Source organism: Xenopus tropicalis, chromosome 8, assembly GCF_000004195.4.
Source record: "Xenopus tropicalis strain Nigerian chromosome 8, UCB_Xtro_10.0, whole genome shotgun sequence".
Lineage (NCBI taxonomy): Eukaryota > Metazoa > Chordata > Amphibia > Anura > Pipidae > Xenopus > Xenopus tropicalis.
In genome coordinates, this window is record NC_030684.2 from 132,584,253 (window position 1) to 132,605,754 (window position 21,502).

The 21,502-nt window shown below is 44.3% G+C and overlaps 1 protein-coding gene across 4 annotated transcripts in view; it reads left to right on the top strand.

Moving 5' to 3' along the window:
• Positions 1–1,499: 1,499 nt before the first annotated feature.
• bcan (brevican) overlaps positions 1,500–21,502 on the top strand; it is a 36,434-nt gene continuing 16,431 nt past the window's right edge. Inside the window, exons 1-2 of one of the 4 annotated variants that reach the window (XM_004917356.3) lie at positions 1,500–1,588; positions 19,881–19,965. In XM_004917356.3, the coding sequence (XP_004917413.2) occupies positions 1,583–1,588; positions 19,881–19,965 (91 nt within the window). In that variant the 5' untranslated portion in view covers positions 1,500–1,582. Of the gene's footprint in view, positions 1,589–4,068; positions 4,517–17,286; positions 17,398–19,880; positions 19,966–21,502 lie in introns of those variants that run through there. The other 3 variants (XM_031891532.1, XM_004917357.4, XM_004917358.4) reach the window with 3 other exon arrangements.

Consider the following 21,502-nt stretch of genomic DNA (forward strand, 5'->3'; position numbering starts at 1 on the left):
CCTATTGTAACATATAGGGATATTATAAGGCACAGCGGAGTCCCATGGCCATATAAAGGGTATTTGTGGCTCTTGTATATTATATAGAGAATAAAGTACCCCCTATTGTAACATATAGGGATATTATAAGTCACAGAGGGGTTCCATTGCCATATAAAGGTTATTTGTGGCTCTTGTATATTATATAGTGAATAAAGTACCCCCTATTGTAAAATATATAGGGATATTATAAGTCACAGAGGGGTTCCATGACCACATAAAGGGTATTTGTGGCTCCTGTATATTATATAGTGAATAAAGTACCCCCTATTGTAACATATAGGGATATTATAAGTCACAGAGGGGTTCCATTGCCATATAAAGGTTATTTGTGGCTCTTGTATATTATATAGTGAATAAAGTACCCCCTATTGTAAAATATATAGGGATATTATAAGTCACAGAGGGGTTCCATGACCACATAAAGGGTATTTGTGGCTCCTGTATATTATATAGTGAATAAAGTACCCCCTATTGTAACATATAGGGATATTATAAGTCACAGAGGGGTTCCATGACCACATAAAGGGTATTTGTGGCTCCTGTATATTATATAGTGAATAAAGTACCCCCTATTGTAACATATAGGGATATTATAAGTCACAGAGGGGTTCCATGACCACATAAAAGCACAAGGCCGAAGGCAGACAGATTGTGCCAACATTATAAGCAGAGCTCTTGACTACATTGCCCTTGGTTCTCTAGCTCTAAACCTGACTACTGAAGGACCCCAGGTTGCCACCCCTTCATGGGAAGCCACTACTCCTTTGGCCCCCCTTACTTTCTGCTGGTGGAGGCAACTTTTGTTTTATTTCTTTGCAGATAAAGTATCTGCTGATTTCCATGTCACCCATTATCCATCTATCTCCCTTGTGCTGCCATTGTTCCAGTCTTGGAGCACTTGATTGGACGAGAACTCAGCCAATAAGCAAGCAGCCCATAATAAGTCTAAAGATAAATTTAAAGCCTAACAGTCAATCTGTTTTTTTGTTTTGGTTGTTGGGTCGGTGACCCCTCTTACATCCATATAGCATTCTCAGCCACAAATGATAGGAAGTCTCATGAAGACCAGTGGAAACGTTGCTGGTGATAGGTCCATCTATAGGATACTATATTTAAAGGTGAACTTTATTCTTTAAATAAGAGATGAGCCTGCGCTTCAGGATCCGTTCATCATTAATAATGGAGTTTCTGTAGAATATCGTATGGCAGAAGGCAAGGGCCAGAGCTGGGCAATGTGAGCGTCACAGTCAATGGGAGTGAATTCACACCAAAGCGAAGAAGGCTTGGTCAACATTCCTACCAGCGGCAGCACACTGAGAATTCCATAGAAAGTAGAAGCGTATAGGCCAGCGCAGAACAAGGAGTGGGGGGGGGGGGGGGGGGGTGAGAAGGCAGAGGGCACGTCTACTCAGCAAAAAGCCCCTCACACTCATGTGGTTCTCTTTATTCCTCTACAGACGCCAGTGCAGGGGGGCACCCGGTCCAACCAGCCAGAAGACTAAGCACTAAGGGAAGAGAGACTCCGCTCCCCGCAGCCTTTATGGAGGTAAGGGCAGTGCAGAGCAAGCGGAACTCACACAGAGGCTGAATGTTGGGGGGAAATGGGGGGAAGAATGAAATTCGTTGGGTTTATAGGGACAATGGGTGCTGTTCTCTCTACTGTAGGCTAAGGCTTGTTGGACCTTACACTCACTCAGGGGTCTAGAGTTATATGGAGGCAGATAGGAGAGATAGCACCACAATGCTGAGCTTTGTAAGCCATACAGCAGCCCCATGAACTATGCCGAATCTCTGCCTGGTGCTTAAGTTCCCCTTTAAATGACCATAAACCCTACTATGGGCTTCTTGTTTATATGCATACGGGCTATATCCCTCCAGGTGTATCTCTTGCCCAGTGGGGTCTAACGTCTATGTTCCCCCCCATTAGGGTATGCTGTAGATAGGCAGACTCTCCTTTACTGAGCTACAGGTGTATTTCTCTAATGGAGCAGACCCCCTGATTATGGGGGGGGGGTGAGGGACTCACTAGGTATATATGCAGGGAATTCCAGTTTACAAATCGTGGAGGGGGCCCATTTTTCTTCGCCTAATCAACAGTGGGTCAATTAGAACCTGCCCCAAAATGAGAAAGAAACTTCTTTGTTTATATGCACTTCCCAACCAATGGCAATGTATGGAATGAGCAACTGATACACTAGTTTTGGGGGGGGCCATACAAACCCTCAGGTCCCCATTATTTATATAAAAGTGGGATTGTCCAACCTATGGATTTTGTCTGCTTCTGGGTTGTGCAGGTTGTAGTTCAACAATAACTGCTGGACAGTCGGTGCCACTACAATACCAGTCTGACCCCTTATAAACCATTTAAGTCGACCCACCTGAAGTCCTTAGTGTGACCTAGTTAGGAAGGGGTTAAGGAAGGGGTGTGTTTGGTTGCCATGGTCAGTCAGTCGGTGTAGGCAGACAGTAAATATAACATGTAACTGAGAGAAGGAGTGTAGGAGACGTGGCTATGGAAAGTATTAGCCCAGCAGACAGATGAGCCATTAGCCTTGAACCCAGAGCCAAGCCCAGAAATGGTGCCAAATGCTACCCTGACAGACCAAAGGGTTCAACTTGATGGACCTGTGCCTTTATTCAGTCTCAGCAGCTACGTTCCTCTGTGTAACCTTACTGGGAAATCTAGGAAATTGCTGGTTTTTGGTAGTTTTTTTTTTCTTGACCGGATGCCAAACCTCATCTGCTGCAGAACCTATTAGTAAATGGATCTTCTAATCACCTTCTCTTGAACACGAGCCAACTTGTGGGTCAGACTAACACCAGACACTGGGCTGGCTGCCATTTTGGTTTCAGGAAGCCATTTGTCTAACCTGATGCAAATTGGAAACAGCTTCAGATTTATTTATTTTTTAAACTTTTTTGGGGGTGGGGATTTACAGATCAGCTGATCCAGTTTGCCGGTTGTACCTGCCTGGGTGCCCAAGATGCAAGGCAAGGTGCACTTCAACCTAAGGTTGAATACTGGGCTCCCTTTGCCTCCTGTATCTGCTTTCCCACTGCACTCCCAAGTCCCGCCCATGAGGAGCCTCTAACAGTTGCTCATGATGTACATTTACACTAGTATACTACTATTGCATTGTGGGTAAAGAAAACATGGCATGAACCCTTGGGTGAAAGTAGCATGGTAAGGGGGTTCTGCAGCAGCTGGGCCTGGGTGAGATCCAACTGAGTGGCTACCCTCTCTGTCAGGGCTCGGAGCGGGGGGAGAGGCCAGTTAAGAATTGAAGAGAATGGCCATTTTTTCTTCTAGTTGCACGGGTGCAAGGAAATAGGCAGAAGGGGGTCATGAGTGGGAGTGGAGCGCTTGGGCTAGACAGACAAGAGGTTTGTGCCTAGCGCCCCCCCTAACATTGCCCCTAGGCACTTGCCTCTTCTGCCTACCCCTAATCAAGGTCCTGATTTTCCTATATCTGTATCCATTCCATAAGCTATGGGGGACCCTGGCCAAAGGTTGGACCTTGAATGGGAACATTGTCCAAAGGGAGGACCATCAAATGGGGCTTGAACTGAAAAACTTTGCATTCCCGCTGCATTAGAGTGAGAGCTGGGCTGCTGCAGAACTGATGCATGTCAGGGACAGACAGCTGGGAACTACATCTCCCAGCATTCCCCACCATTCCCAACAACTGGCTACAGATCTGTCAGTTTAATTAATTCCCCCCCCTCCCTCTCTAATGTATCTGATTCAGCTTCTGCATTCTCTCCCTATCAGCCTCGGCTGCTGCGGAACCCTTCTGCCACCATTCGCTCATCCCGGTAACATGTTACAGAATAATCCCATTAAAAAAAAAACCCACTGGCACCGAGTCTCCTGAGAGATCATATGTCCTCCCCAGGCTTTTCCACCAACTCTGCAGTTTGTAGTACAGCTCATGAATCAGCAGGCATGGCATTGATTCAATGAACACAAAAAAATAAAGGCTCCTCTCTCCTTTCCCCCCCTCTCCCTGCACAATTCTTGCATTTGCTGCGATCCTTCCGCCCAGAGTCACCCCTCTGTTTCACCTCTGCCCCTACCCCATCACTCTGTCGCCTCTTGGCAACCCCTCTCTATAGTGTGGGAAGGGACTAATACAGAGAAAGGGGGGGTTGGAAGGATGGTCTGTATTGCCTAGGATTTGCCTCCCAAGGGCTGATTCTATCATGACATTATTCAATGTTGGCTACATCACAGCCTGTATATATATATATGTATAAGGGGGAAAGAGCCGGTAGTAGCACTGCATACTCTGTACCTCTAACTGCTGGCTAAGCTGGTGGCACTACGATACGACAGAGAGGAGAAAACCCTGCATTTCACCTCTGCATTGACTACTGCACCATCGCCCAGAGCCTGCGGAGAGACAGAAAGAGAGAAAACACTCCAAACTTCCTTTCCGCTGCCATCCCGTCCCATTTCCAGGACACACAAAAAGTGAGTCTGACCCACACCGCACTCATTTGCTGCATCCCAATCCTTTCTTAGGGCACTTTTAACCACTTGCTTTCCAGTAAGGCTGGCAAAATTGGGGGCTTATTCTGCACTTGATGCCCCCAAGGTCTGCATGCTGACTTGTATCCTTCTGCATGATGTTATAGCTCTTTAAAGGGATAGGGTTTGTACTTGGGCGGTTCTCAACCTGTGGGTAGAGACCCCATGGGGTCACAGGGGTCGCCTAAGACCATCGGAAAACACATATTTCCGATGGTCTTAGGAATAATTTTATGGCTGGGGGTCACCACAACATGAGGCATTAGGAAGGTTGAGAACCACTGGTCTAAGGCATCACCAAACAGGAGCCCTGCGGTGGATACATAGAGCTTTAGTAAGGAAGAAATGCACCTTATAGAAACCAGCTGGGCCACCAATATACTATAGAGACCACATTTGTAAATGGAGGTTGTATGGAGGCTTGTTTGCTACTATGGTAGGTACAACTGAAGGCTGCACAGTTTGTTATCTTGGGGGTCACTTACCAAATTGGGGATGTAGGGTAAAAACCCAAAGCTAAGTAATTGTTGTGTATCCCCATCATTGCTGCTTGTTTGATACCAGCACCTATTAGGCTTGAAGCAAATGTATTGCAGTCTCGCATGGGTGACTGCACTTGCCCTTGCAGAGAGAGAGGGTATTTGATGGTGACGAGGGAGGCAGTGTTTGCAGTCTGAAGGTAAAGTTCGGTGGAGAGTACAAAGTTCCACCAATTGGCAGTGGTAATTCTAAGCCAATGGCTGCACATCTGGCAATGTTACTTTGTGACACCCTGGAGGCAGTTTCTGGTGTCTCAGTAGGGTTAATGGGGGGGATAGGTTCCAGTGCTGCCTTATTATAAGAATGTACCATGAGTTGTGGGAGGGGCACTGGAAAACTGTACCACACTGGGTAAAAAAGTGTCCTGTCCTGAGAAATGAATGGATCAATAGGTATCATGTCCGGTTCCGAGTGTGCGGAACATTTAGTTTTGCTCTGTTCATCAGTCTGTAGTCTCTAGAGGTTCTTCAGGGAACCATGAGTCCTTCCCCGTCTAGAATTACAGTCTAGTGATACAGAGGAAGAGCCTTGTCCAAAGAGCTTACAGTCTAATGACACAGCAGTATGCCCTGCTCCCAGGAACTTACAGTTGGAGATCCTGTTTCAAGGAGCTTACACTCAAGTCATGCATAGGGAGAGCCAGCTCCAAGGAGCTTGGTAATACAGGGGGTGACACTCCCAATGGGGCCTAAAGCCAAGGGGGGGGGGGTTCAATGTGAGACCCACATCCAATGAGCCTGCATGTAGCAGTTTAGGGAGTAAAGAGAGATCTAGGAGCTGGGGATCTAGGGTGACACGTGTCTTGCCATCTATTGACCTATCAGTGTAAGGGGGGACATTGTTTCCCATTGGGGGGGGTTTTAGACCTGTAGATGCATAATAAAAAGAACCTTAAAGAGGGTTTAAACCCAAATATAAAAGTTAATTGAGTTTATAACCCCCTTAAGGTAGGTTCTTCCTTTGAATGTAGATTTAATTGCAAACAGCTATATGTATATATATTAATTCCAATTTTTCCATTATTCTGAAGATATTTGTGTCTCTCCTTCCACTCTTCCATGTACAATGGCAAGTAGTAGTCAGCCCTCCTCTAGTCATTTCCCACAATGCCTTGCTGTGATTCTTCATTAGAGGCCCATTATTCACAGAGCAGCCCAAGCCATTGTGGAACATGGAATCTGAAAACACTTCTTGGAATCTGCTATTGTATGGCCACTAAATTATCCGGTGCATAAAGATTCACACGTTTGTTGTGGGCAATGATTTAAATGTTTCCGGAGCCATGAATACCCCACCCTCATGTGTATTTCCAGGAATAATAGGGAGCTCTCATTAATATGCCAGGGGGGTGGTTTTAGATGCATAATGAGAACCGCCTACTTTAGAGCGGGGGTAAACTCAAATATAAAATGTAATATATGTAGCGCACCCTTGGGTGTCGGCTTATGGCCTTGTGCTGCTATCCTGAGTAGCCTCCAACCACTGTGTAATAACTCCCAGTAGTTGTGCCTCCATTTACCTTGTCTCTCTGGCAGGGAATCTCCTCAACTGGGGAGTCGAGCACCTTGAGTTCCAGCAGAGGTTCTCCAAGTAGCAGTAATAGCACCATATGGTTTTACACCATATCCAGTATCACTTCCAGACACTTCCTTGGAGGTTCCACATACATGTATAATGTCCCTATCTCCAAAATAGGTGACCCACTGTGAGGTCTTGTTCCCTGGCAAACTACCTGCCCCTGAGCTCACCACTCGTGCCCCTATACTGGTGGTCAAGAACATGCAGGGTTCTACCCCTCTTATCTCCTTGGTGGGGCTAACAACTGCCCAACTACCTTCCCTGAACCTATCTTTCACTCCTAGAGCTACTCCTTTCAAGCTACCCTCTCTCTAAAGGTCCTAATACACAGGCCAATTCTAGCTGCTGATATCAGTCCATTAGACCAACTCAGCAGCTTATTGACCCGTGTATGGGCCTACCCAACCGATATCTGGCCTGAAATTGGCTAGATATCGATCGGAGACCACATCGGCTCGTTGATGTGGTCCCTGAAATGACTGCGCCTATGCCTATCGTCCTAATTCGACCGAATTAGTCCAAATTAGGGCTTTAGGAATTAGGAATTAGCCCAAAGTAGGTGGGGATATCGGGAGAAGATCCGCTCACTTTGTGACCTCGCCAAGCGAGCGGATCTCAGCGTGTATGACCAGCTTAACTTGAGCTGACTTGCACTCTGACCTGTAATCTTCTCCAGGAGAGGTGAGGTCCCAGGGAAAGACTCCTAACACATGTGAGTCATCCCCTTTTATACTGAGGAATACCCCCACCTAGTGGGCATTCCTGAACTGCAGGGGAAGCTCTTTTTTAAAGAAGAAGGAAAGATAAAAACTAAGTAAGCTTTATCAGAAAGGTCTGTACATATACAGCCATAAGCACTCACAGAAACGCTGAACTGAGTTCTCTGTCAAAAGATTTGTTGTGTTTTTTTTTTTTCTCCTTTGCCCGAGACACGCAGCTCTCTGCTTTCCCCCTCCCTCAGGAATGCTAAGAACTCCCTCCCCCCCTTAGGAATGTGGATCTGAGCCAATCAGCAGGAAGCTTCCTTATAGTCTTACTAACTGAGCATATACACTTGGTCTGGGTCTCGGTGCAGGAGCGAGGCATTATGGGAACTTTCTTTACACAGCTCTTAAGGGCACTATTGAGAGAACTGAGGGTATGCCTGCAGCTTGGGATTAACTCTTTATTAGCCTTTCCTTCTCCTTTTTAACCTGGAAGGTATAGTTTTAGTAAGCACATAATTAGGACCACCTTTAGGTGTCCAAACTAGGGAAAACCTGCCCCAACAAACCAGTAGGTTGTTACATGTACATTTATATTTGAGTTTATAACCCCCTTAAGGCAGGCTCTTCCTGTAGTAGTCAGCCCTCCTCTAGTCATTTCCCACAATGCCTTGCTGTGATTCTTCATTAGAGGCCCATTATACACAGAGCAGCCCAAGCCATTGTGGAACATGGAATCTGAAAACACTTCTTGGAATCTGCTATTGTATGGCCACTAAATTATCCGGTGCATAAAGATTCACACGTTTGTTGTGGCCAATGATTTAAATGTTTCCGGAGCCATGAATACCCCACCCTCATGTGTATTTCCAGGAATAATAGGGAGCTGCCATTAATATGCCATGGCTGCCTTTCTGGTGCAACATTTATACAATCAGACCCCTGTCTTGTCTATTGTGTCGCGGAGCTTCTAGCGCATCCGATGGTGACAATGGAATCTTGGGTAATAGCAAGTCAGAAAGTGATTCCCTGTATAGCCTCCTTCAATGAGTGCACGGATGGTTTTATCACTTAAAAGAAACAATAAATTTGCCTTTAATAGTGAAAGATAGAAAGGAAGAAAGAAGACATTGGTAGTAAATATAGGGACCCTGCCTCCCACAAAGGTCTTAGGGCATAGGGAGTAGGCACCAATAAATCAGTTAAACATGAAATAAACCCAATAGGGCTGTTCTGCCCCCAATAAGGGGTAATTATATCTTAGTTGGGATCAAGTACAGGTACTGTTTTATTATTACAGAGAAAAGGGAATCATTTAACCATGAAATAAACCCAATAGGGCTGTTCTGCCCCCAATAAGGGGTAATTATATCTTAGTTGGGATCAAGTACAGGTACTGTTTTATTATTACAGAGAAAAGGGAATCATTTAACCATGAAATAAACCCAATAGGGCTGTTCTGTCCCCAATAAGGGGTAATTGTATCTTAGTTGGGATCAAGTACAGGTACTGTTTTATTATTACAGAGAAAAGGGAATCATTTAACCATTAAATAAACCCAATAGGGCTGTTCTGTCCCCAATAAGGGGTAATTGTATCTTAGTTGGGATCAAGTACAGGTACTGTTTTATTATTACAGAGAAAAGGAAATCATTTAACCATTAAATAAACCCAATAGGGCTGTTCTGCCCCAATAAGGGGTAATTATATCTTAGTTGGGATCAAGTACAGGTACTGTTTTATTATTACAGAGAAAAGGAAATCATTTAACCATTAAATAAACCCAATAGGGCTGTTCTACCCCAATAAGGGGTAATTATATCTTAGTTGGGATCAAGTACAGGTACTGTTTTATTATTACAGAGAAAAGGGAATCATTTAACCATTAAATAAACCCAATAGGGCTGTTCTGCCCCCAATAAGGGGTAATTATATCTTAGTTGGGATCAAGTACAGGTACTGTTTTATTATTACAGAGAAAAGGGAATCATTTAACCATTAAATAAACCCAATAGGGCTGTTCTGCCCCAATAAGGGGTAATTATATCTTAGTTGGGATCAAGTACAGGTACTGTTTTATTATTACAGAGAAAAGGGAATCATTTAACCATTAAATAAACCCAATAGGGCTGTTCTGCCCCCAATAAGGGGTAATTATATCTTAGTTGGGATCAAGTACAGGTACTGTTTTATTATTACAGAGAAAAGGAAATCATTTAACCATTAAATAAACCCAATAGGGCTGTTCTGCCCCCAATAAGGGGTAATTGTATCTTAGTTGGGATCAAGTACAGGTACTGTTTTATTATTACAGAGAAAAGGAAATCATTTAACCATTAAATAAACCCAATAGGGCTGTTCTACCCCAATAAGGGGTAATTATATCTTAGTTGGGATCAAGTACAGGTACTGTTTTATTATTACAGAGAAAAGGGAATCATTTAACCATTAAATAAACCCAATAGGGCTGTTCTGCCCCAATAAGGGGTAATTATATCTTAGTTGGGATCAAGTACAGGTACTGTTTTATTATTACAGAGAAAAGGGAATTATTTAACCATGAAATAAACCCAATAGGGCTGTTCTGCCCCCAATTAGGGGTAATTATATCTTAGTTGGGATCAAGTACAGGTACTGTTTTATTATTACAGAGATAAATGAAGCAATTTCTAAAAATTAGAATTATCTGCTTTAAATGGAGTCTATGGGAGATGGCTTACCCGTGATTCAGAACTTTCTGTTTTTTGGATAACAGATCCCATACCTGTATAAGCACTTTTATAGGGAACATTCAGTCTCAGGCCTGTATAGGTGGCCTAGTAATCACAGTAGGGGTTAAAAGGGGAGGGACTAATATGCAGACTAATAGGCAAATTAGGGTTTGAATTTGGTTCGGTATTCGTCTCACAAAGTATTTGGGCTTCAACAGTTTGGGTTTGATTCGGTGCATCCCTACTTTCAAATGGGGGTTACTGACCCGGCAACTGAAAAACCACTGCTCTGTGAGTTTACAATTTCATTATCATTGTTGCTTTTCTTCCATATCTTTCTATTCAGTCCCTCTTCTATTCATATTCCTGTCTCTTATGCAAACTGCTGCCTGGTTGCTAAGGTAAACCAGACTCTAGCAACCAGAAAGCTGCTGAAATTCCAAACTGGGGAGCTTCTGAACAATGAATATCAATGTCTATGCCATAGTAAAAGCTGATTTAAAGGTGAGCAGCCCCTTTTAAACACTTTATTGTAGTGTTGGGTAGAGAAACAAGTCGTTCTTTTCCCATGTTTGGGGTATAGACCAACCGCTGGCAGATGGGTTCTCTCTCCCTCTGTATGATGCCCATGCCATACGTTGGCAAGGCACGGGTGAATCCAGGTACAGAACGTGGGCTGTGGGAATTTGTGACACTTTATTGTGCCAAGTGTGACTGTTGTGTTGTGTTTTGCCTTCACTTTCTCAGCTACAAAGCAACTATACTAAATGCATGTAATATCCCCAGGGGTAGCTATTATCCACGGCTGTGCATGGTTCTCTGTGCCCCTTTTATTCTTTAGCCTGGCGTAGAGCTGGTGGTGTCCTTCATCTTTATCACGATTAATATACTTCTGGATAATAGATGCATCCTTGGCAATTCATATTAAATCTGTAATTTCTGTTGCTATGGATATCAATTCTCAGCCTTCCTCACCCGAAATATTATGCAGCTTGTGAGTGGGGACTGAGCCGAGAGCACTTTTTCTCTACCTTCTGCATCAGTCTGTCTCCGATAGCTGAATATTATTGTGGTTCGACCAGCGCCACCCATGCACTGAGCTAATGGGCGAGAACCAACCTAAACCAACATGGCGGTCCCTGTGCACAGTAATAGGCTTGTTATGATCATTCCCATATCCAACCCCATAAGGGGTTATGCCATAAGGGGCTCGAGGTAAACCCTAGGTCTGGTAAACCCAAAGTAACCAATCAGATGTCTGCTTTCAGCAGTCTTTCCATTGCAGAACAAAGAGATCTGTTGGAGCACCGTTAAACCTGAAAGAACAAGGGCTTGTTTTGCCCGCGTTGATTGGACAAGGATGTACATTATATTTGTCAACCTATGACAACAGTGAACCAAAATATAATTATCACTGATGGATGGGATGGGAATTTTCTGACCTTTAGCGCACCCCTAAACCGCCCCACTTTCTTACCCAGGGCACAACTTGGACCTACATTTTCAAATGCTTAAAAACCCCAGACCTAACCCTTAAGGAGATCCAACTCTCCTTACTGACATGCCAACCTGCTGGTATATTTGGAGGCATTTTAACCATTCCCTGTTATGCACAATCCATGCCCCTACCTGTGTTCCTGGCTCTGCCCAATACTCCCTGTTACTGAGATAAATTCAGGTCCATTTTAGGCCTTTTCAACAGCTGGGCTCAACATTATTTCAGGTTAAATATAAAGTGAGTAGCTGGCCAATGATCCAACTAGGATTACCACCTTTTTCTCATTTCATACTGACCAGGTGGGAGGGGCATGCTTCTGAGGGGGCAGGTCCATGATGCAGGGGAGGAGTCAAATGTAATCAAGGCCACATCAAAGAGAGCTTAGTGAGTAGGGTGGGCTGGAGAGGAAGCTGGTGGAGATAGGAGAAGGGATGTGAGGCAGGCAGGAGGTGGATTGGAGGAAGGCCAGGGGTGGAGAACTAGTACATTGCCAGTAAATTTGTAATGGGCTGGTATTTTATGGGCTAGGCTGGTAAAATACCATCTGGGTGGCAACCCTATATCTGATGGATGGGAACTGGCACTTTTCTGAGCTGTTATTGGCTCGGTTTTGTCCTGTCTAGAACTTGTAATGTGTAATATACAAATTAGACTTTATTTATTATTATTATTATTTATTATTATTAGACTTATTGGATAAGAAGGATTCCTTTTCCTTCCCCTGCTTTCCTTTATAAAAGGAAAAAAGGACCAAATCTGGTCAGGTGGCAAATGTCTAAATCATAGGGATAGAGAGTCCTTGCTGCAACTTGGCCCATAGAGGTAGAATGTTCACCTGAAAGATCCTGGGTTTGCCACCTTGTGAGGTTGGAAGCCCAGACTGGGGGGAAGGTGATGTGAGTGGGGGAGCTAATGGCGTTCAAGGCTGGATAATAGCATTTAGGGGCAGGCTGGGGGCATCAGGGGGCTGGGTTATAACATGGCAGTCTGTGATTTGCTGATTTCAGCATCAATCAGTCCAGAGATTGCTCTCCAGAAGGGCAATTTTGAGCCAGATATCCCATGCAAACCCTCACTGTCCGGCTCAAAACCAGGCAGGTGTCCCACACATCACTAATAAGGATCTCCCTGGTTACTTTCCTTTATTTCCTAGATCAGACTCTATGACTTCAAGTCTAACCCCATCTCTATATTAAGCACAACGACTCATTTTCCACTGTGACTTGGGAACGTTTTCCCCCCTTCGGCAAACTGCAAGCAGAACCTCTCATGATCAAGGTGGAGGGTTTTGACATGGCGCCCTGGCCAGGAAAGCCTGTAGCTCTGCCCAACGAGGGCTATAAATTTCAGTCCGTTTGCCCATTAAGTGGTCAGGCTGTGGCGGGTGAATGAATCACTTTGCTGACTGTGTATAAAACACTCGCTCTGAAGCCCAATAATCTTCTGCTTAAGGCATGACAAAAAAATCCCTGAATGTGCAGAAAGGTTGGTGGTGGGGGCAATGTTTGACCAACAGTTTTGGCTGAGGTTTATATTATATATATATATAATAACGTTCCACCTCACTTCATTCTGATTCATTGCACTTTCTTGGAAAAATCCCTCTGTACTGAAGGTGTCTTTCCACTGGAAACATAAAAATAGAGAAATGCAAGGTGTTTCATCTCACTCGCTTCCATTCAAAATCAAAATAAATGTAATCGTCCATTGCCAGATGGGCTCACTGCACACACCGCGGGTTAAATAGGTTCAGGTTTTACTAAAGAAGCATTCAGATATTTTGTATTATTAAACATTCACATTTCTGCTTGTACAGAACATGCTTTGTCTGAGAACTGCCTGTAGCTAAATTATATTTATAACTGTGCCACTGTGACAGAATGCTCTGTTATACAGGTAGCTAGAATCTCAGCCATAAAGCAGGGCAGGACTGCTGCTTACAATGGGGGGATCAGATAGGATCTGTGCCACTGTGACAGAATGCTCTGTTATACAGGTAGCTAGAATCTCAGCCATAAAGCAGGGCAGGACTGCTGCTTACAATGGGGGGATCAGATAGGATCTGTGCCACTGTGACAGAATGCTCTGTTATACAGATAGCTAGAATCTCAGCCATAAAGCAGGGCAGGACTGCTGCTTACAATGGGGGATCAGATAGGATCTGTGCCACTGTGACAGAATGCTCTGTTATACAGATAGCTAGAATCTCAGCCATAAAGCAGGGCAGGACTGCTGCTTACAATGGGGGGGATCAGATAGGATCTGTGCCACTGTGACAGAATGCTCTGTTATACAGATAGCTAGAATCTCAGCCATAAAGCAGGGCAGGACTGCTGCTTACAATGGGGGGATCAGATAGGATCTGTGCCACTGTGACAGAATGCTCTGTTATACAGATAGCTAGAATCTCAGCCATAAAGCAGGGCAGGACTGCTGCTTACAATGGGGGGGATCAGATAGGATCTGTGCCACTGTGACAGAATGCTCTGTTATACAGATAGCTAGAATCTCAGCCATAAAGCAGGGCAGGACTGCTGCTTACAATGGGGGGGATCAGATAGGATCTGTGCCACTGTGACAGAATGCTCTGTTATACAGATAGCTAGAATCTCAGCCATAAAGCAGGGCAGGACTGCTGCTTACAATGGGGGGATCAGATAGGATCTGTGCCACTGTGACAGAATGCTCTGTTATACAGATAGCTAGAATCTCAGCCATAAAGCAGGGCAGGACTGCTGCTTACAATGGGGGGATCAGATAGGATCTGTGCCACTGTGACAGAATGCTCTGTTATACAGATAGCTAGAATCTCAGCCATAAAGCAGGGCAGGACTGCTGCTTACAATGGAGGGATCAGATAGGATCTGTGCCACTGTGACAGAATGCTCTGTTATACAGATAGCTAGAATCTCAGCCATAAAGCAGGGCAGGACTGCTGCTTACAATGGGGGGATCAGATAGGATCTGTGCCACTGTGACAGAATGCTCTGTTATACAGATAGAATCTCAGCCATAAAGCAGGGCAGGACTGCTGCTTACAATGGGGGGGATCAGATAGGATCTGTGCCACTGTGACAGAATGCTCTGTTATACAGATAGCTAGAATCTCAGCCATAAAGCAGGGCAGGACTGCTGCTTACAATGGCGGGGATCAGATAGGATCTGTGCCACTGTGACAGAATGCTCTGTTATACAGATAGCTAGAATCTCAGCCATAAAGCAGGGCAGGACTGCTGCTTACAATGGGGGGGGGGGGGGGGGGGGGGGGGATCAGATAGGATCAGCCCTAGGAACGGCCCTGGTCTAAGGTAAACATCTTTTCCATGCTACTTCCATGGAAAGAAGTTTGTAGGTTGGAAGCCATCAGTATTTCTATTTCAAGCAGTAACCATGGAAACCATGCTTATGTATCAATAAAGAGTGACGTCCTTATGGGTTAACAACATGGTTATTAAATAGTCAGTGCTTCTTGCATGTGGTTTCATTGAGATTGCTAGATCTGTATAATTCATAGTGCTTTTAAATACAGCTCCCAGTTACAGCAAACTATCACTTAGATCCCAATTATCATCCCGGCCAGGCCAACAGTCTATCTGCCCCCTCTCAAACCGCTTTGATGCCTGCTCACCCCATCTATAATATATACCAGGGTTTCCATTGGCAGGTATGCTGATTTCCAGTAGGGCATGGGGGTTCTGTTTGTTCTTGGTTCCATTCTACAGTCACTGGACAGGAATATACTGTACCTATAACCAGGGCAGCAACAATAGGACCTCATAGTATGCTCAGGGCAGTTAGCCCTACCATCTCAAGGTCCCCATACACAGGCCGATTCTAGCTGCCAATATCGGCCCCTTAGACAGATTCGGCAGCTAATCGGCCCATGTATGGGCACTACCGACGGGCCTGCCCGACCTATATCTGGCCTGAAATCGGCCAGATATCGATCGGGCAGGTTAAAAAATCTAGTCGGATCGGGGACCGCATCGGCTCGTTGATGTGGTCCCTGAACTGACTTTTCCTATACCCGTCGTTATAATTCGGTCTTTGGCCCCAAGGCCAAACGATCATATCAGCCTGGATTCTCCCAATATCGCCCACACGTAGGTGGGGGATATCGGGAGAAGATCCGCTTGCTTGGCGACTTCACCAAGCGAGCGGATCTGAAGGTGTAGGGGGACCTTAACTAGGGCTTCCTCTAGATAGCGCACAATTATGTCTCCTACCTTACCATTCCTTTACAGTTCCACTTACTTTTTTAGGCCACAAACTACATCTGTCCACTCTCCCTACTGTTATGGGGCCGGATTCCCACCAGCTTTATATATAGTCCATTTAGGCTAACAGCACAGGTGGCATTTTGAAGTTCATCTTGCTCTCTGGGTGAATTATGGTCCAATGTCGGACAGGGCCGGTGGGACTCTGGGAGAAAATCTGTTGGGCCCAAGCCCTCGTCCCTACCTGCCACTCACCACTGCTGGTCGTAGAAGGGGCTGGGTGAACAGCAGGATGGGTAAGGGGGTGGTTGGGCCCTGAGGGGGTGTTAAGGCCACTGAGGTTGCAGCCCCGGTGGACCTCGCACACCCCAGGCCAACCTTGCTGTGTTCTATAGCACATACTGGTGGTGGCACTGCTCATAAATACATCAGTTGGTATCTCCTGCCTTTTTCCACCAGCATCTTCCATAGTTGATATATTTCCCATTGTTTCAGTAGGACAAGGTGATAGATGTGTTTTGGCCACTACAATGTGTAATATGTATCCATAAATGCATGATGTCATTTACTTTTGCCCCGATATACTCCATCTTACTCTTCTCCCAGTAGGCACCATGCTCAACCCTCTTGTTGCTCAACCCACCTTGGCACTAGGGCTCTAGGGAAGTGCCTGTTGCCATGGTAGAACATCATTAGAAATAATTCCCCAGGGTCCACATGTGTCTGAATAGTATATATATGTCAACGTTGTCCCTTGATACATTGCACATGTTAAGTGAGGATGCATCTAATGAGGTTGGGCAGTAGGTATTAGTACATAGCTCTCTAGTGTCTCATATTCTAGACCAAGTGGAAACATTATCTGTATGGTGGCCTAGTCAGGGTGGTGAATGACTCAAGCTTTGCTAATGTCTACTGTATATTAGGTGGAAGATTAACATCCAACATTGGTGAAGCCGGGAAGGTTGGCATTATTGGTCAACCAGGCATCTTTTCAACTTGACATTTAATACAAACTTGGCGTGCTCTTATCCATGCATCTTGAACATATTACACGCTAAGGCCTCGGCGCAAGGGGATGGTAGACCATTTCTGTTGGCTTTGCAGGAAGAGGAAACCACTTAGATATCTTTGGAGCAAAAGTGAATTATGTCATTTGGGGAATTCAGGGCTATTTCACTTTCTGCCACGTTGCCTTGGAAAGATCGGTTTTTCTCTAACAAAAGGGACCCAGTTTTTCACAGGGTTTTTTTTTTTTGTCTTGTGGTGGGGATTGGGCTGCAGCGCTTGAATTTAAGCCACACATTCAGAGCAACAGGCTTTTGTGGTATTTTATAGCTTGGGAGATACTCAGCCAGAATACTAATTGAAAGTCTCCATAGTTGAACATTCACCCCCCCTCCACAGAGTGTGGTTACGCACCTCTGACAACCCTCAACTTCATTGACGGATAATCTCCGCAAGTCTGATGCCAGACTGCATCTCGTTTACATTTTCTTGTGCACACCGGCTCACTTGAGAGTGGTGGAACTATTGTATCAGTTATGTATTGAGGTACTCACCCAGCATCTCCAAGGTAAGACAGTAGCTTGACTCTATCCCTTGTTTTATTGGACTGGTGACCCCTCTGTGGTCTTGGTTAAGGGTATTCAGAGCTACAGAAAGAACGTTCCTTCTTGTTAAGAGTTTTAGACTATTGCATCATAATTATACGGGAATGAGGTTTGTCTGCAGTTATAACAAGGCAGCCATATTATGGGTCTTCTTGCTTCGGAAATAATACCCCAGGAAATCAATATCAGGGCCTTGATGTATCAAACAGCCCTATGATAGCACCTATATAGACATTGAGCATAAGGGGTTTTTTGCAATTAAAGAGCCAGAGGTAGTGATGGGCGAAATGTTTCACCAGGCATGGATTCGTGGCGAATTTCCGCATTTCGCCATTGGCGGATTGTTTCGCAAAACGGATGAAAAAATTTGCCGCGGAAAATTCGCCGCACGTCCAAAAATTGTCGCCGGCGTCAAAAAAGAATGGTCACGGGCGTCAAAAGAATAGCCGCGCGACGAAATAATAGCCGCGGGTGACGAAATAATAGCCGCGCAACAAAATAATAGACCCGGGCGATGAAATAATAGCCGCGAGACAAAATAATAGCCGCGGGCGACGAAACAATAGCCGCGCGACAAAATAATAGCCGCGGGCGACGAAACAATAGCCGCACGACAAAATAATAGCCGCGGGCAACAATTTTTTTTTTGTCACACGACATTTTCGCCGTTTCGCGGATCTTTTGAAGGATTTGAGAATTTTTCGGTGAAGCGAAACGGAACAGATTCGCTCATCACTAGCCAGGGGCAACTCTGTAGGAACTAAGGGAACTCTACTGTCATTTGGCCACCAATTAAGCCTAGGTATCCCGTCCAAATGTATGTAATGTGGGTGTCATGTGTAAATTCTGTCCAGGTTCCTATTTATTTTACAGCCCTTGTATTTGAAAGTGCTCTAAAGAGCACTTTGGGCAGAAATCTTTTCAGTGAGAGGTTATTTTCATGGGAGAAGAGTCACTTTAAACAACAAAAAAATTGGATATCATTGGACATCATTATTGTGTGGCCTTTTGTCTATTGTTCTTCCAAGAGGGAAGGAAAAGTCTATAATCTGGGACCTGGGAGCAAACAGGGAAAGGTTTCAAGACAAATTTATGAAGCCGGGAGTATTTTTTATTCTTTGCGATGTCTTCTTTTCAAGTAGGAATCTTTGTGGCCCGGCTGGAAGCTTGTTTGAAACATAATGGGCTACACAGAAGTTCACATAGAAAGCAAAGAACATGCAAGGACGTTTGCCGTGAACGGAATCTTAAAGAATAGCCCACCCTTCTCTTTGTAGCGCTGTAGCTCAGCGAGCTATTGAAAGCCTTTATAGCCAGACCACAGTGTGTTAGTCTTATTCATCATTGGACAAAACCAAGTGAGTCAGAACAGGAGGGGGAAACTGGTATCCAAGGACGAGTGTCTTCTCCTCACCCAGGTGTTGGACTTATGGAAGTTCTCCTGCTACCCTACTTTGAAGTTACCAGGAACTGTTATGTTAGTAATGCAAGAAAAAGACAATGCTCAATAGGAATTAGACCGTTTCATGTACAACTTTTTAAAAACTTTGGAAAAGTTTTTACCAATTAATTGATATTTTTCTTTAATAAAATCTTCATAGGGCTGTTAGACCCAAATCATATAAATACATGTTTGCAAACAAAATTGAAAGCAATGAGCACAGCCTGGCCACTTAGTAATACCACCCATGGAGGTCCACCTAGGCTTAATGTTGCTCAATCATGGCTTCCCTGCTGCTCTCTGCTTGCTCCTTCATCTACTGCAGCGGTTGGACCCTTTCACAGGGGTCGCCTAAGACCAAAGGAAAACACTTATTTCAGATGGTCTTAGGAACCGAGACACCGCTCCTCTATGGTTGGGGGTCACCACAACATGAAGAACTGTATTAAATGGTCACGGCATTAGGAAGGTTGAGAACCACTGATCTACTGATTGCTTCTATAGTGTGGCCACCACCATCAACAGTGCCCGTGGTATGTGCCTCTTTTGCCTACCACTAGTTCCAGCCCTGGCAAAGAACATAAGAATCATTAAGTGAGTGTTTTTTAAAATAACAGATTAAATGGGGTGGAAGCATTCCATAATACTGTTGCTCAAACTTGGATCACCCAAACCTAGCCGGCATACCCCAACATATCATCAAGGGTTACAGCATGCTGGAAACCATAGTCTGGCCAGTTCAGGTATGGACTCCCACTGTTTGCTTAGGCAGAGTACAGCAAATGGCCCCTACTTTCTCTGACAGTAAATATGATTCATGGAATAACTTGAAAGAATGGAAAAACATAATAATAAGTGGTGATTATGTGAATCACTATACCATGTACTGTGGTGCCAAAATATGTCCATGTTTCTTTGAAGCTTATTCTCTAGCTGTGTAATATTAACTGTACAGTGTCTGTGTTGATTGAAAAAGCTAATATACAATATGTAATGTTCCTCCAGAAGAACATGAGGTGGACCGCGTTGCTGCTCCTGATACTTGCTCAGGTGTCAATATCGCTAACTTCAGCACTGGAAGGAGACTCAGGTAATGATTAACATCTACCTTATCCCTACGTTGTTAGGTATTGTGGTGGTGGACCTTCAGGGTCTGGCTAGAACAAATCAACTCCTGAAGATGGGCTATCATAGGGGTGGCCAGACTTTTTCCATCTGTGATCGACCAATGACTCCTCCCCCAAGATGCAGCGTACATACGCATTCACGTCGCACTTCGACATCCCCCGGCTTTGTCACGGTCCACCAGAAATCCACAGGGAATCAACTGGTGGACCGTGATTGACGTCTTGGCCACCCCTGGACTATCATATCATATATTGTTGTAGATATCAAAAGCCTCCTGCATAGGTTCCCCCAAGCATTGTTGGGTCACATATCTGAATGGGGGAACAGGCAGTTTGGCTGAACAGAGTGCAATGCTTTGTTAGCTCTTTTGGACCATCAAGGACACTTCATGATCTACCATGGCCACAGTATCAGCTCATTTAAAAACTAAACAATATAAAATAATATTAATAAGAGTCACAAATTATTCCCCAGGTCTAGTAATTCATAGCACCAATCTGTAGGTAGTACCTACTGCTCACCTATTTGAAAGCAAACCAAAGATTGGTTGGGCAGCTGGCCTAGTGCAGACATTACATTCATTTGCAAAAGTGCTCAGGGGAGCACATTCTGCAAAGTTTTTATTCCCTCTTTAAGCTAAGTGAGTACAGGTATAGGATTCCTTATCCGGAAACCCGTTATCCAGAAAGCTCCGTATTATGGAAAGCCCGTCTCCCATAGACTCCATTTTAATCAATTAATTCAGAATTTTAAAACTGATTTCCTTTTTCTCTGTAATAATAAAACAGTACCTGTACTTGATCCCAACTAAGATATAATTACCCCTTATTGGGGGCAGAACAGCCCTATTGGGTTTATTTAATGGTTAAATGATTCCCTTTTCTCTGTAATAATAAAACAGTACCTGTACTTGATCCCAACTAAGATATAATTACCCCTTATTGGGGGCAGAACAGCCCTATTGGGTTTATTTAATGGTTAAATGATTCCCTTTTCTCTGTAATAATAAAACAGTACCTGTACTTGATCCCAACTAAGATATAATTACCCCTTATTGGGGGCAGAACAGCCCTATTGGGTTTATTTCATGGTTAAATGATTCCCTTTTCTCTGTAATAATAAAACAGTACCTGTACTTGATCCCAACTAAGATATAATTACCCCTTATTGGGGGCAGAACAGCCCTATTGGGTTTATTTCATGGTTAAATGATTCCCTTTTCTCTGTAATAATAAAACAGTACCTGTACTTGATCCCAACTAAGATATAATTACCCCTTATTGGGGGCAGAACAGTCCTATTGGGTTTAATTAATGTTTTATTGATTCTTTAGTAGACTTAAGGTATGGAGATCCAAATTACGGAAAGACCCCTTATCCGGAATACCCTTGGTCTCGAGCATTCTGGATAGCGGATCCTATACCTGTATAGGTTTAAAATTAGGTGTGCACCCTTTTTTCCTGGTGCTATTAACCATATATTTGAAGGCTCTCTAGACC